The 16,165-nt window shown below is 54.3% G+C and overlaps 1 protein-coding gene across 3 annotated transcripts; it reads right to left on the bottom strand.

Annotated features, from left to right (window-relative positions):
* Positions 1–709: 709 nt before the first annotated feature.
* On the bottom strand, positions 710–16,108 carry UMAD1 (UBAP1-MVB12-associated (UMA) domain containing 1). Of its 3 annotated transcripts, XM_043969083.1 has the most exons (5): positions 16,003–16,108; positions 13,819–13,928; positions 5,752–5,873; positions 2,259–2,470; positions 710–2,073 (listed from the first exon to the last, which is right to left on the bottom strand). In XM_043969083.1, exons 2-5 carry the CDS (start codon positions 13,898–13,900, stop codon positions 2,058–2,060), a joined length of 432 nt encoding a protein of 143 aa, XP_043825018.1. In that variant the 5' UTR covers positions 13,901–13,928; positions 16,003–16,108; the 3' UTR covers positions 710–2,057. The 3 variants fall into 3 exon arrangements, with proteins under 3 accessions (XP_043825018.1, XP_043825017.1, XP_043825019.1); XM_043969082.1 differs by having other exon boundaries at positions 710–2,470; XM_043969084.1 differs by having other exon boundaries at positions 710–2,470; positions 5,803–5,873.
* Between the last annotated feature and the right edge of the window lie 57 nt (positions 16,109–16,165).

Genomic DNA, 16,165 nt, shown 5'->3' with positions numbered 1-16,165 from the left:
TTCACACTGATCGAGTGCACTTTTAAGGCGAGTGAAGAATATTCAACACCATCCCACTCATGGCTCCCATTAGAAGGTGCCAGAGCCGTGATTATTACCATTCTACAGATGAGAAAACAGGCTCAGGGACATTCAGGGACTCGCCCACAGCCATTAAACCAAGGACTATCAGAGACCTCATTCAAACCCAGGTCCTCTGACTCCAAGGCCAGCAGGTGGTCGATCCGTCAGGCCGCTCAGCCTCTTACTGCTCTGCCAACGGCCTGTGGCATTTATGTGAAGTGCTGAGGGTGACTTCTCTATCCGTGGAACTTGCCGATCCAATGTCTTCACCGTGGAAGGTGCAAAGCGAGGAGCTCAAGCTCCCAAAATGCTGTGGCCTGGGGCAGTCGGAGGTCTGTAAAGCAGAAGGGCCGGCCTTGTCCTCAGAGCCTCTTTAGCTACACCCTCCTGCTCCAAAGGCCCGGGTGGATCCAGGCTTTCCACACACTAAAGCCTAAGCCTCCCATCTGGAAGGGCCCAAGCAAGGCTCCCCCTGCTCGATGCTGAGCTGGCGACCTTTGCCCACCCAGGAGGCCACCCCTGGAGGGGCCCTCCCAGTCCTAGAGCTCAGTGGGGGGTGTTTTTTGTGGAAGACGACTACGCTCTGTTTCTCTGTAGCGTGCCCACCGCTGAACACAGACACTGAATAATACAAAAGAAACTATTCTCTTAATGCTCCATATTTTAATTCTCATTTACTTAAATAGAATCGTAAATGTTTGCTGCAAATAATAGCAAATTCACAACATAGCAGAGAGGGACGAAATGCATGAGTGTTTTAGATAAAATCTGACAAAACATTCAGGAGAACTGGTTAAAGTGTAAAAATAGATCTATTGGGGCATGTGAGACCAGGACATTATAAAAATAATGCTTTCTGCTGCTGATATAAATAGTAAGCCAGGTCCTTTCCGGTCACATCCTCAGGGCTCAGTTTTAACAAAATAATGCCACTCCCTTGTGCGTGTACAAACATCCAGCCTGCCTGCCGCCCTCTCCCAGCAAGTCCACGTGAACCAGAGGTGCCACGTGAAGTACAGGCGCCTCTCTGGGCAGTCTTATGTCTGGCAGGACGCCTCGCTTCTGATGCACCCATGCGCATCCATGACAGGGGCACATCTCCCAGAAGTCTTCTCTCCCTGCCCAAGCAGCCGCTGGCCTAAGAGGGCCATGCTGTGGCACAGGTGGAGGTCCACTGGAGGTTTGCACAGTTGAACAACAAACAGTCTCCTGGGGTTCCTGTCTGCCCCGTGCCCAGCGCGGTCGTCCTGGTTGACGGCTGATGATCAAGATGGAGGCTGACCCAAACCAGCTGATCCATACATAACCTGGGGATGTGTGGTGGTGACGACAACAATAACAGGAACAACGTCTACTAGCGCTGAGGCAGCGCTCTGTCTGCAAATCGCTTAGTGCAGAGTCTCTTACTGAATGCCCAGAACAACCTGGGAGCAAGGGCTATTGTTCTCTCCATTTGAGAGATGAGAGAATGGAGAAAGGCAGAGGGCCAATGACTTGTCCAGGGTCATACAGCAAAGCGAGTATGTAGGGCCAGATTCAAACTCAGGTTTTCCTGACTCTAGGTCTAGCGCTCTCACACACAGGGAAGTGTCAGCGAAAAAGTCCTTGAAAAAGCAAAGCCAGTGACAGAAAGGACAGAGGAAGAAGGAAGGTGAGAGAGACACCGAGGGGTGTGAAGGCAAAGAAAAAAGGCAGGTGGGCCCAAGTCAGCCAGCCTTCCCCGCAGGGAGGAAGGGTGGGCCTCCAAGCCCAGCCCCAGCCCAGCCCTGGGCCTGTGGACACTGAGGTGAACCCACCCTTCCCTCTCCCAGCCATGAGCCCTGTAGTGTGTTGGTCACCAGGATGTCACGTGTCGCAGCTTCTCCAGAACAAATCGGAGGCGCTACATTCAGGTGGCGAATTTCCCATTGAGCTTTTCTCAAACACTGAGGAGTGATTTCAAGTCCCCTTTCTTACAAGGGGAGGGGGCGGAGAACTGAGCCTGCGTCTGGATATCAATGTCTCCAGCTCCTAAACAAGGCGACAACATAAATGCCGATGAAATGGGTGATTCCTGAAGGTCCTCGAGCGAGAATCATGACACGCAAACACTTAAGCAACAAGGTCGGACACGAGCATTCCGCTGGGGCGAGCCAGACGCCCCCAAGGCCCACTACGGGTTGCAGAGCACAGAATTTTCCAGAGTAAAATCATACCAGAACCGAGACAAGTTGTCATTCAGGGCAGAGGTCAGCAAGTGGTTTGGGAGGTCGCTGATGGTGCCCTGCACCGCCAACACATGGGGCGCCAGGGTGAAGGGCACGTCCCTGAGAAGCTCGGATGCCAGGGTGTTGTTCTCCAAGGTCTGGTCTTCCACGGCCTTTGGAGGGTCCGACCCACTGCCACAGGGCTGGTCTCCCACGTCTGCCTAAAGAGAACAAAAATCACCTTGTGGCTGCCGAGCCCTCCCCAGGAGGCCGTGGCCACCCAGATGATGATCCGGGGTCCACAACGGCCACAGACAGCCCCAATCTTCAGGGCGAGCAAAGAGCTCCGCCCTGGAGGCTCCCACAGAGGCCTTGGGGACACCCACCCTGGTACCACCACCCCCAGGGACCTCCTGTCTGTCCTCTCTGGCTGCCTCACAGCCAGGGCAGCTTCTCCTCCCCCGGAACAGCTGCACATGCACGCGTGGCCCATCCACTCACAACACACTCTCACAGACACACCTACGCACACCCACACACTCACACTCATTCACTGTCACCACGCATCCACACTCCCCACTCATGCACGCCCACAGCCATCCATTCACACAATGCACTTTCACACACATCTACATACCCACACCCTCTCATATGCACATGCACACTCACACATACCATCACACACACACACACACACACACACACACACACACACACACACACACACACACACACGCTGTCACAGTCCCTGTGGGAGCCCAGAGGACGCTGTCCTGGGCTCTCTTCCCTTCTCGCTCTATATTCTGTTCCGTCCCTCAGGGACCCACCAGACGGGGGAGGAGGCAGACAAAGCCCCCTGCTCATGGCAGCTTTGTGAGCACCATGTCCTTTATGGGTGAGGACAAGGAAGCCCATGAGTGTGAAGTGACTGACCCGACTCCACAAGTTACAAGGTGGCGGGTTCAAAGCCTGAGCCTTTGGCACTCGTTCACTCTCCCCATCTAGTCTCTCACAGCAGCCTCTTGTTCCAGCCAGACACTGAAGGAAGCCCCGCTGCCAAGTGCTCGGAGCTCGGCCGGGCAGCCCGGCCCTGAGAGCACGTCTGTCTGTCTCTTCACAGCCCCCTACCCCCTGGCTGTTCCGGGTTCTGCCCTGGTTCTGGGACCACGTAGGACAAGCCCAGTCCCTCCTGCACACACAACCAAGCCGGCCCCAGGTTCAGGCTCGGGCTTCTCTTCTCCAACAGGCTCATTTCTCTGGACTGATTTTCAATACCCTTCTCTGACCCCTCTGGCTGAGCCATGGAGCCAGATGTGACCCAACACCAGACACGAATGAGCTCTGGTCGGGCTAGAGAACAAGGCTATGCGACGCCCACGACGCCGCTGCTGACTCAGAACAAGCATATGTCCAGTTAAGCCTCCAGATCTTTTTCAGAAAAAAAGCTATCGATCCCTACCTCCCCTCATTAGACCCGTAAGTTGATTTTTTGTGTCTAAGTGCAAGATTTTCCATTTATCTCCGCTGAATTTGCCATTATCATCCCAATGCTCAGGCCTGCCCAGCCCCATTTGGAGCCTGCCTGTCATCCCCACTGGACCAGCTTCCCCTCCCAGGTCATCCAAGTCATTGATTAAAATGGCCAAGTGCAATCCCTGGGGCACTCCACCGGAGACCTCCTGACACCCTGAATATCTAGTTTGGAAGCCGTGTGATGGTTCGATCCCTCTCCATCTTCTCAGAAAGAACTCTGTGAGACACTATATCAAAAGCTTTGCTAAAATCTAAGTCAACTACATCCCCAAAGGAATGCCAGGACGGCCCCCCACACCACCCGCAGGCCAGACTGACCCTCACTCTCTCCTGTGTAAACTGCCAACAGAGCATCCCACCGCCTCCGGACATTCTGTCTGCACCCCCAGTCCTGCGCTCTCACCACTGTTTTCATTAGCCTTATTCCTCATGAGACCCACAGCAACTTGCTCCTGCTACTGTCTGGCCCATTCCTCCGTGACCTCGGGAACCCACTTTGGGTTCTTAACAAGCTGACCTTGTGGGCTTTTCAATGATTTCTCACCCTTTTAAAGAGATCTGGTTGTTGGAGAGTGAGCCCTAACTAATTCTCAGGCAACAATGGGAGGAAGCGCATAGACCTGGCTTTGACTTTGAGTGCTTATTGTTGTCAGGTGGCTTGGGATTCTGGGACGTTGTCAGCATTCAGAACAAGAACGCTCTGGAGAAGGAAGCACAATGATGCCACCCATGTTGAAAGGCATTAGGACGCCACGAGGCCTCCGTAAAAACCAGGGCGATTCCGAGAGCAATGACCGACCGTGCGTGAGGAAGCCACGGGTGCCCTGTGTTTACAGTCTACATTGGCAGGACAGCAGGACGAAAGGAGGAGGGGATACCAGGAAGGGCGAGGAAAGACCTCGCTGCCCCTCGCCCCCATTCCCGTCTCCCACACAAGTGACCAAAGCCTGCAAGGAAATCCCTTGTTGACCTCGGGGTCAACTGGTTCAGGCCAGTAAGAAACGCTCCTGAGCACAGATCACAGCCTCCACTCGCTTTCCCTTCCTCTTTGCTCCCCATCCATGCAGTCTGCTTTGCCGTCCAGGCACCTGGCCAAAGCAGAGCGGTCATGGAGAGCAGGCCACAGCCCTCACCTGTCTCTCTTTGGGATGGTCACGGAGCAGCTGGAGTATGACCACTTGGGCCTACCCTCTAGCAGGGAAGAGAGGGAAAGAAAGTGGGGAGAGGAGGCCCATCAATGCAGAAAGGGTGGGGTAGAGGGGCAGTCTGACTTCTGACATCCATCGTTTCGTTCATTCATTCATTTGTGGAGGTGTCAAGAGTGCACCCCCAGACCCCAGTAAAATCTGTCCAGCGCTGACATGTGGAAGTTGTGAGTAGAGAAGGAGCCAATGGTGCAGAGGCCTCGTCGTGCCTCCTTCTCAAAGCACGAGAGAGCAAGAGCGAGCGACAGCGAGAGCGCGCGAGAGAGCGAGTGAGCGATCGTGAGAGAGAGAGAGAGGGAGAGAGAGAGAGAGAGAAAGAGAGAGAGAGGGAGAGAGAGAGAGAGAGGGAGAGAGAGAGGGAGAGAGAGAGAGAGCGAGAGCAAGCTCGGAAATGAGTCAGGCTTCTAGGCCAAAATGCCAAGAGCCACAGAAAAAGGAGGGGAAATGACTGGAGCAGGCAGTTCTGGGCACAAGCTATTGAAGAAAGGTCATCATGGAACAAAAAATGAACCCAGACACCCCAAGTTTTAGGGGCTCCCCAGAAATAATGGATGAAAAGACAGATAGGAAAACTGAGGACAAGCAGTGAGTGCCTTCACTTCATGCCCCCCCCCCCGCAGGTGCCCTCCCTCCAACATTAAGATGGGTGCCTAAGACCATCTTCAATAGAGAGGGAGCAAGCCGTTGGCCTGTACCCCCATACCTGACTTCAGAGGAAGAGCAGAAATCAGCACACAAGCCAGCTGCCGCCGCTTGTCCCTCACCTTCTGAGAAGGCTCGTTGCCAAAGGCCAGCCGAGAAGGGGCCCCTCTTACCTCGGAAGGCTGCTTGGCCTCTTCTGAGGGGCCATCTTGTGGTACGGCTTTCTGCTCATTTGCTGTGTCACCTTCAAAGCAAGACAAACAAAGGACTTTACTTCTCTGGTCATCTCTTCTTTGTTGGCTGCAGCTGAAACGCCTTTTCAAGACTTTCTAGAAATCAGCCGGTGGCCAATGTCATGTTTCTCAGTACTGACGGGGGCCTGGGGACACTCAGAAGTTTTTTCTTTGAGAAGCTAAAGGAAGGACACACCTAAGAAGTCAGGGGAGATACGCAGCACCTGGGACATAGATAACTGCAGAAGTGAGGACACCCCCTACCCATTCAACCCTTTCCCCCCACACCGAAAAGGATCTGTCCATTGTCAGGTAGTCACTCCATTCATCCTCTGTAAAAGCTTCGCCCTTTCTCTGTTCTGAGAGGAGAAGGTTTCTAAGCCATCTCCTTCCCTTGTGGAGAAGTCTTCAACTCCCCTCCTGGTCACTTTCTCTAGCGCCCAAATAAAAGCCCATTTTATTCTTTGTGTGTGTGTGGCAATTGGGGTTAAGTGACTTGCCCAGGGTCACACAGCTAGTAAGTGTCAAGTGTCTGACGCTGGATTTGAACTCAGGTCCTCCTGATTCCAGGGCCGGTGCTCTATCCACTGTGCCACCTAGCTGCCCAGCCCATTTTATTCTAATTGGACTCTGTGCAAGAGTGTAATTATTTTTTTTTTCTCCAGTGAGGCAATTGGGGTTAAGTGACTTGCCCAGGGTCACACAGCTAGTAAGTGTCAAGTGTCTGAGGCCGGATTTGAACTCAGGTCCTCCTGATTTCAGGGCCGGTGCTCTATCCACTGCACCACCTAGCTGCCCCAAGAGTGTGATTCTTTAGAGAAGAATACCTAAGGATCCCCCACCACCTACTTCTCCTGTGACAACACCAAGGAACACTGGAGCCCCTTATGGAAGACGTGGGTAAACAGACGTATGAGAAATTACTTTGTAAACAACTCACACAAACACGAGGGTGGACTTTGCTATTGGCCAGGAGCAGTGATGTAAAAGAAGCTAACACCTTGGGGAAACTCGCTGTCTGGCCAGTCTCTCTGTGTAGACAGGAATCTAGGCAGAGGCTCCCTCCAGCATCCTTCCTGGGCAAGAGGAGGTCTGTGATTTCTGCCACATGGAGGGAAGCACCCCTTCTTGAAGTCTTGTAAGAACCAATCCCTGAACCCCAACATTGTGTTCTCCCTGGCACACACTCCCTTGGGAATGTCTGGTCAAGGTCAGAAGGCCTTCTTATCTCTTCACTGTTACTTCTACTTTTTCATGAAGCACATTGGGAATAACAATGAGAAGATATAATATGAAACTAAAGAAGTTCCAACCTAACTGCTTGAACAACTGTGGAAATCTAAAGAGTAGGGAACTCCCCTCAGCCAACTGACACCTCTCATTCCCCTCCAGACTCCCACCATGCTCCCTCTGGCTTCTCCCTGCCCACTATGGGAGGGTGCCCAGGCCGGCCAGGTTGATTCCCCTCCGGGCCTCCTCTGCCAGGTTCTGGTGCTCTTGTCTCCCCGCCCCACTCCCCCTTCCTTTTGTGTGTTATCTTGCCCATTAGAGTGTAGATCCTGGGCAACAGGGGCCATCTCCCCATCTCCTGGCATTTGTATTCCCAGCACTGAGCAGTGCCCCACACACAGCAAGCACTTCGTGGATGCTCACTAACTGGCTGAGTAGTTTAGTGTAGAAGGTGCAGAGGGTGGGAGGGATGGGAGAGTCCACGTGAGGTCACTTTGTTAGAAGGGGAGAAGCAGAAGGAGCGGATTCATAGAAGACCTTCACCTGGGCTAAACAACTGCCAAGGAACTTGCAGCGTCTACAAACCATGAAGCCACTCGAGATGTTCCCAACCAAGGCCCCGGTCTGTGTTCAGGGGAGAGGTGCCTGCCATCACGCCCAAGCCAATGCCCCGAGCTCCTGGTTTCCAGCGGTCACAAGGCACCCGACCTGATTTCACTGACAGATGAGACGAGATGAGCAGGGGTCAGTCTTTGCTAAAGGCTGAGACCTTCGACAACCAACTCTTGACAGCCCATCACAGAGGGGATCAGGATCCAAGTTTTCTGGCAAGAGGGACCAGCACAAGACTCACAACTGAACGTTTCTGTTGCCACAAGAGGCCAAACCAATGGATTAACCAGGATTAAAGTCTTCTTTTCTGGGAAGCTGGACGGTCAAAGCTGCGTTTGTATTTCTAGGCCCCTCACAAAACCGGCTTTCAGAATGACAGTGAAAGGACTTTGCTCACAGTAAATTCTTCATTTACGTTGACTCTATATCTAAGTAAAAGGGACAAATGGCTTAGTTCTCTTGTCTCTGAAAAAAAGTTGTCTACATGGAGAGAGATAGAACAGGTGAGGTGTGTGCGCGCGCACACACACACACACACACACACACACACACACACAGCGAAATGAAGCGAAGAGTCAAATCATCTGGCAAGTCAATGAGGCTTAGAAGAAAATTACAAGAGACGAGCAAATGACTTCTTTTCTCCTCAGAATTTAGGATTTGTCCCATCGCATAGACACCAACTCAAGTGAAGCCGCGGTTACTCCCTCTCTATCTGACCGTGATGTCTTTGGCTCAGTGGAGATAGAGAGGTAAACAGGACATCAACCCTGCTCGAGAGGGTTGGAATCCAGTAGAGGAGGCAGGACAAATACAGGAAAAAAGAAATACAAGCTACCTGCTGAGTGCCTGAGAGGGACAAAAGAACAAGGAAGGCAGTGCTCAGAAGGTCCCTCCATCATTCTTCTCCAGTTTCTCCCATCCCATCTTGTTCATACACAGTTGTTGTGCATCAGACTGTTGCCTCTCTGTGTACCCCAGTGTCCAACATAGTGACTGATATGAAGCAGGCACTGACTGGGCCTTGAAGAAAGGAAGGAAACCAACAGAGAGACCCGAGAAGAAATCATTCCAAGAGTGGGACTTCTCCACACAACATTTTTTGTGTGTAAACAAAGGCCCAGAAAGAGGAAGAGAGGGGAAGATGACAAAAGGCAGAGCTGCCCATTCGAGTGGGCTGGAACAGAGAACTCCCCCCAAGGGGGGCACACAGGGCTGAAAAGGTCAGCAGGATGGAGTAGAGGGCTGAGCACCTCAAGAAAGAACATTAACAAGAGTGGACATTCACGTGGTACTCTCATATCCTCACAGGGCTCTAACGAGGGGATGTCGTTTGCTCCTCACAACCACCCCAAGAGGTAAAGCTTGAAGACATACATAGTCACCCATTTTCTAGATGAGGAAACTGAGGCTGAGACGGGTTCAGTGACTTGCCCAGGGTCACACAAGTAGGAAGTCTCTGGGGCTGGACTTGAACACAGGTCTTCTTGATTCTAAGTCCTGCACTCTGTCCGCTGCATCGGCTGGCCTCCTCTACTTTTGCCTCTCTGTGTATCCCTACCGAGTTCACAGTACACAGTGGGCGCACACACAAAATGCCACCCGGCTGGCTGGCACAGTCAATGATTCATAAACGTTTGTTGGCCGACAGCCCCCCCGACTGGACTTTCCCTCTCTAACGGGATGCTTTTTTCTAAAGCATTGCTCCGACTACAATTCTCCCGGTGGCAGATTGGCGGGTGAGCAAGGGTGGCAATGGGGACATGGGGGCGGGGTGGAATGAGGCAATGGGCTTTCCAATCTGTGCTCTTCTGCTTGGCACTGAGAGTCCTGCCCCAGTGGGAACCCGCTCCCCGGCTCATCGAGACAAAGAGCTGGCAGCGTCAGCAACTGCATAGCCGGGAAATTTGCGTTTGGCACCTGGCGTCTCCACAGCCTCACTCCAATCGTTTGCAGATGTTACAATGACTCAGTCTGATCATGCTGGTCCACATGAATGACACTCATCTCCCACCTCAGGGCTTTTGCCTAGGCTGTCCCCCCTTCTGACCATCCCCTCCTGGAATTCCTAGTCTCTTTCAAAGCTCAAACCCCTTCTTCTACGTGAGGCCTACCGACCCTGACCTGAACACAAATGTGTTACCTTCCAAATGACTTATATTGACTTAAACCACCAGGAAAAATGCTGTATTTGTGAGAAGACAGGTGCGATTCTATTCGGAATTCTCCGCCCGAAGCTAGAAGGCTCATCATCCTCCTCCCTGGTAAGGGAAGAGAGCCGAGGGACAGAAGGGACGTGGCAGGACGAGCCCCTCTCCTCTACCTCCTCTTTCCTGGATCCCCCTATAGCCAGGCTGATTCCCAAAGTGGGTGATCGTGCTTCTGGCCCTCCATTTATCACAGAAGCTTCAGGAATCCCCACAGCCGTGAGGACCCAGCACAGAAACTCCTATGGACAACATGGTCCCCATGTCCTCAGCTGCACGTGCACATGCACACACGCATGCACACACATATACGCACGCACACATACACACACACACGCACGCACACACACACACACACACACACACACGTGCACGTGCGCTCACGGTCTAGCACTCCCTACAGTCCAGCCAAACAGGACCAGCCGCTGTTCCCATAAGCCACAATCCATCTCCTCCTAAGTCTGTGGAGCCTCACGCCCATTGCTGCAGTGTTCCAGCCTTCCTTCCCCTTGGGGACCTGACTCCCCCCAGGCTCAGCTGAAGTCCCTCTTCCTTCAAGGAGTGCCCAGCGTGGGGGGTCCTCCCCTCACTCTGCCCATCTTGTGTGTGCCCCACCCTGACACATATGTGACAGAATGACCGTGGAACCTCAGGTTCCCTGGAAGGACCTCAGAGATCATCAGTATGAACCCCCTTCGTTTCAGAAACAAGGAAATGGGGGCTTTGGGGAGGACATGGGTTATGGGGAAAGCATCTGAGTTCTGTTTTACACATGCTGTACTTGCAAAGCCTGTGGCACCTTCTAGCCGGCAGCTGGCGACACAGAAGACAGGAGAGGGCTCACGGTGCAGACTATTGGATCCTCCAGAGAAGCAGCCACTGGTGATACAGTGGCTAAGAGTGCTGGACCTCAAGTCAGGAAGACTGGAGTTCAAGTCTCACCACAGATACTAGCTGAATGACCCTAGGCAAGTCACTGCAGTCCCTCAGCTCCCTCCTGGGGCTTCACCAAACATAAAACTTCTCTAACGGCAAGTTTTTAGTCGCAAAGTTTCTTTGTTCATTTTCTGTGAGATCTGAAGTTGGTTCCATAATTTCCTTCCTGGTAGGAAGACAAACAGACCTTGGCTGCGCTCCGTGGACACTCAGGGCAGGGAGCAACAATGGGTGAGTCACAGCCCAGAACCCTGACAAACATGTGGCCAGAGCATTCCCAGCATGGCAGCCCAGGGGCAGGGAAGGACGCTCTTGTTCCCAGGGCCTCTGAAGAGAATGGCTGCATCTCCAGCTGTTGGCTGGCAAAGCGCTTCACTGTGCACCGGCCGAGTCACTCCAAAGCCCCCCCACTTGTTTCACATGGAGATGAAGTGACTTCCAATTTATCCAAGGAAACGTGCGACTGGTCACTCTGCTTCTCGGGATCCCTGACCCTGGCTCTCAGCAGTGATTTCTGAAGATAATTTGGAGTCTTCTATGACAGAGCTGGTCTAAGAAGCTGCAGCGTAACCTTCAGAAAAGGAAAAGGCACTTTCTCAGCATTTGGAAAACCTTCCCTGGGGAGGGAGGGCCCCAGGAGGGATGATGTCAAGATCACCCCGTTGTTGGAGCTCGTAGCAAAGGAAGCTCCGGGAGCCCCTGGCTTTGCCAGGGCCCAATTCCAGGCTCCACTTGGGACAAAAAGAGGCCAGCCTGCCCCTCGTTCAAAGACCGACGGGTGAGAAAGGATCCATCTCCAGGCAGGGAATCACGTTTGAACCATGGAACTCAATAATTACAGGGTGAATGGGCATCACTCCCTGGGACTTCACCCCCATCCAGCCCTCTGCCAGGTTTTGTGAGTCAAGTCCAGAGTGGTGCCCCTGGTCAGCAAATAAGAATAAAAGTGAGAAGGTAGGGCATGCGATTCAGCCAGATCCAGACCACTTAATGGAATGAGTCACTGACACTGAACAATGGCAAGTGGACCCAGCAACAGAGAACAGGATGGCAGAAACCATCACCGCCAGCAAAAACCTGATCTTCTAAGTGGAGAGAATGGGCAGGCAAGGACGATAGCAACTCATTTGTAAAACCCACAGGCAGGATGGTGGAAGATCGTGAGGAGTCTCTCATCTCACAAACATTCACAAGAGGTGGAGGCAACATGAAGTGGGGAGCAGTCAAGATGGTGGAGTGAGAAGAAGCCCCTTGACCCAACCCACCTCCTCCAACGCAGCCTAGAAAATGTGCCAGAACATTCTGGTCAGGAGAGCCAAGCAGAGTCACAGGAAGTCATGCGTCCGGCCCAGAGCAGCTTAGGGAGACAGACAGGGAGAGTTACAGACATTGGGGAGCCACTGTGGTGAGGGGAGCCTTCCAGTGCCAGAACACCAGGGCGGGAAGCCCTGGAGCAGAGAGGAAAGTTCAGGCCAGACATCCGTCCAAGGTCTGAGCAGAGTCCAACATTAACGTCAAGTCCAGGGTCAAGAAAACAGTCGAAGGATAAGCAAACACAAAGAGAATCTGACCATAAAGAGCCCTCTGGGGACGGGGAAGCTGAAGACGCAAACACAGAAGGCAATGACTTGAAAACACCTACAAGCAAAGCCTCCAAGAACACTGCAGGTTAGACACACACCCAACCAGAATTCTGCAGTTAAAGCGGCATGACGGGGAAAATTCAGACCGCAAATCGATGAATGAATGGATGGTAAACCAGTACATTCAGGTCACGGTTTCTTTCATTGAGCTCATCAGCCCTCCACCCCTTCCCCCCAACTCAGTTTCCTGTTCATCTTCCCTTTTTTAAATGCTCAGTCAGCCTTCTGGTCCCTAAAACTGTTTTTAGCGGAAGAACAAAGACACCTAGAACATTTTTCAATTAAAATTCCTGCACCGTGCTTCACAGGTACCTCATGAAAGGGAACCTGAAAAGGACCCCAAAAACCATTTCCCAGGATTCCAAACTGAGCTGACGATGGGAAAGAGAAGGAGCCCTCAGGCATTTTGCACTTTGTTTAGGATGTAACGGGAGTGATATCAGCCCCCAAAGAGGGGCCTTTAAAAGGCAAACACAAGAGTCCAGTCTCATCACGGAAGCAGCTCCTAGAGAAGGGCCCTCAGTCAGTCCTCAGCCTGAAGGCCACCACTCAGTGTGGCAGCCAGCTGGGCGACAGGACAGAGGAGAGAGAGGCGAGGCAGGGAGGCCAATGAGGAAGGGACCCCATGGAGTTGGTAGGAGAAGGAGGTGGTGTTGGCAGGTTATTACACGTGGGGGGAGGGGAGGCCGCTGGAAGGATGGCGGTACCTTGGACAGAAGCAGGGCAGCCCCAGTGAGGAGTGGCCTTGGCTTGGGGGTCTCCTGGACCAGCAGATGGAGCTGTGCTGGGGGTGGGGGGGAGGATCCCGGGCTGCAGCTCAGGAGGAAAGGTGAGGGCTGTGCGGGGGGTGTCTGGAGGGGTACGGCCCCGGCTCAGGTGCCCCACGGAGGTCCTGGACAAGGACCGGCCTCTGGCCTTGTTTCCTCTTCTGCCATGTGAGAGACAGACTAAGGGCTCCCCTACAGTCATAAATCTAGGAGCCAAGGGCAGAGCCCTGGAGGTGCCAGAAGGAATGGGGAGGGCCTGGGGGGGGGTGGCGTCTGCTATCAGTCTGCCATGAGTCATGAGCCCTCCGGGCTCCGGGCTCACTGAGGGGGCTCTGACGTCCGGGGGGTCACTTCCTGAGGGTCCCCGGGGGGAACTTCTACTGGGGGCTCACAAAGCACGTCAGCCCCCATCACTCTGAAGTCTAAAGTCCTGTTTTCATTCATTTCCATCCCTGCCCTGCCCTCGGCTTCCCAGAGAGCTACTTCAGGTGACTCAAGGAAGGATGGACAGACGGAAGGGAGGAGAGGAGAGAAGGCCGGACAGCCCGAGCCAGGCCTCACCCAGAAGGACGAATCCATCGGCTTCTCTCTCCACCACCGGCACCTTCTTGGGCTCGGGAGTCTTCCGGAAGAAGTGAAACATGGTCAGCGGCTTCTTTCTCCACTGGGATCTGAAAAGAGAGCGAGGCTACAAGTGTGGGGAGAGGCCAGAGGAGAATCCTCGGGCAGCCCAACTGCTGGAAGAGGAGAGGCCACTGTCCAGTTCTCCATCGCGGTTCCGGATGGAGCAGGTGGGCCTAAGAAATTAAATGGGAATGTGGGCGGACTTCTGTGGGAGCCGCAGAAGGCAGGCCGAGGCCCGAAGGTCACTCAGCCGTGACCAAAATCAGAGCCCCGATTTTACAAGAAGGTGCTGTGAGCACCCCATAAAAGAAAACATTCAGACTCTGGGGTGGGGGAGGCAATGTGGAAGGGATACCTGTGGGGGGGCGTGGGGGTACACAGGAGAGAGGAGGGGCACATACACGCACACACCCTCGCACATCCTCAGACTTCTCTAACACACACGTGCACACACTCATGATCACACTCAGAACATGGTAAAGACACACGGAAAACGAAAGGTGGCCGTGGGGAGGGGGAGGGGGAGGGGGAGGGAGAGGGGAGCAGCCAAACAAACTTGGGTTTGTTAGGGAGGGGCAAGGGAGCAGAGGGAGGTGGGCAAGGCCCAGAGATGCCCCAATTCAGTCCCAGGCCCACCCTTGCCCTCCAGGCTCTGCTGCTTCCCTCCCCCACATCTTTCCTCAGTACTGGGGCCCCTTGGGACCCTCTCCTCCCTTCAGCTCCCCAGGGGGTCTCCTCTTCCTGCCTTAGAATGTGACCAGGGACTCGACCTCGGCCAAGACATGGGAGGCCTGGCTACTACCTGGGGCGTGGCTACGGGGGGGGGGGCACAGAGATAATTCCAGAAGTCAGTCCCCCCCATTCAAGCCTTCCCCCCTCCCCAAAGGAACTGTCCATTGTCAGGTCGCGCCCCCCCCCCCTTCCATAAAAGCTCTGGCCTTCCTTTTGTTCGGGTTCAGATAAAAGCCCATGTTCTTGGGCTATGCCAGAGTGTGATTCTTTGCAGCGGAATACCCAAGGGACCCCCCCGCCCACACCCCAGGAGGGCAGGGACCTTTTCCTTTCTGCTTGTATTTGTCTCTCGCAGCTTCGCACACAGTGGGTGCTTAATAAATGCTCACCGACTTCACTGTCTACACTGACACCACATGGGATTAGCTCCTAAGGGTAGGCAGGTGGCTCAGGGTTAGAAGCACTGCCTGCGGAGCCTCAGATGCTTCCCAATGGGTGAGCCTGGCCAAGTCACACAGCCTGTTTGCCTCAGTTTCCCCATCTATAAAATGGGGGGAGCACCGTGCCAGGTACAGGGACATGCTACACGCCACAACTCCCGTGCTCGCTTCTCTTCTTCTCCCCCCCCCCATTCCTCTTCCCACTGGGGAGAATCAGTCAGGTGAAAATCTCACACGCACATACACACACGCACACACGCACACACACATGCATGGTTTCCTCAACTTCACACAATAGGCAGTTAACATGGCTGACACACAGCAACTTCACACACCTATACAGATGCACACCTACACACCAAACATGCACGCACAGTGCAATATGCCCACACACCACACCTGCATGTACAGTGCAATGTGTACACACCACACATATGCACACTGCAGTGTGTACACACATACACACACCTGCATACCACACCTGCACGCGCACACACACACGCACGCACGCACAATGTGCACGCACGCACGCACAATGTGCACGCACGCGCACACGCCTACACCCCACTGTGGTCGCTGTCTCCTCTCATCTGGCTCTCCCCACCCCCCCAAGGGCCCTCAGACGCGGGAGCAGGCCAGGTGGGCAATGGGCAGCACCCTGGGCCGGGGCCGAGCCCCCTCCCCTCCCCACGCGGGAAGGGAAGCTGCGTGAGGGCAGGCACCGGGTGCCCAGGCCTTAAGAAGAGCTTGTTAAGACCGGACCCCCCTCCCTTCTAAGCGGGGCCCCTCGTGGGCCGAGCCGCGGGGGGCGCCGGCGAACACTCCAGTGGTCTGCGTCCCCGTGGGCCGATGGGGACACTGAGGCGGGTGCGTGGGCCCAACACCCACGTCAGCTCCCAGCCCACTCTCGCGACCTGACCCCGCCCCGGCCGCCCCCGCGCCTCGGTACCTGGCCCGGCCGAGGTCCCGCCTCCTTCGCACTTCCGGGGCGCCTCCCCGTCCCGCTCCTTCCCTCCTCGGCCCGGTGGTTGGGGCACTTCCGGGACGCCGGTCGTCGCCAGGAAACCGACGCCAACTTCCGGCGGGCTGCGGAGGAAGCGGCGGCGACTTCC

This window comes from Dromiciops gliroides, chromosome 5, assembly GCF_019393635.1.
Source record: "Dromiciops gliroides isolate mDroGli1 chromosome 5, mDroGli1.pri, whole genome shotgun sequence".
Classification (NCBI taxonomy): domain Eukaryota; kingdom Metazoa; phylum Chordata; class Mammalia; order Microbiotheria; family Microbiotheriidae; genus Dromiciops; species Dromiciops gliroides.
The sequence above is the reverse complement of the archived record's forward strand: the minus strand, read 5'-3'. Positions and strand labels throughout refer to the sequence as shown.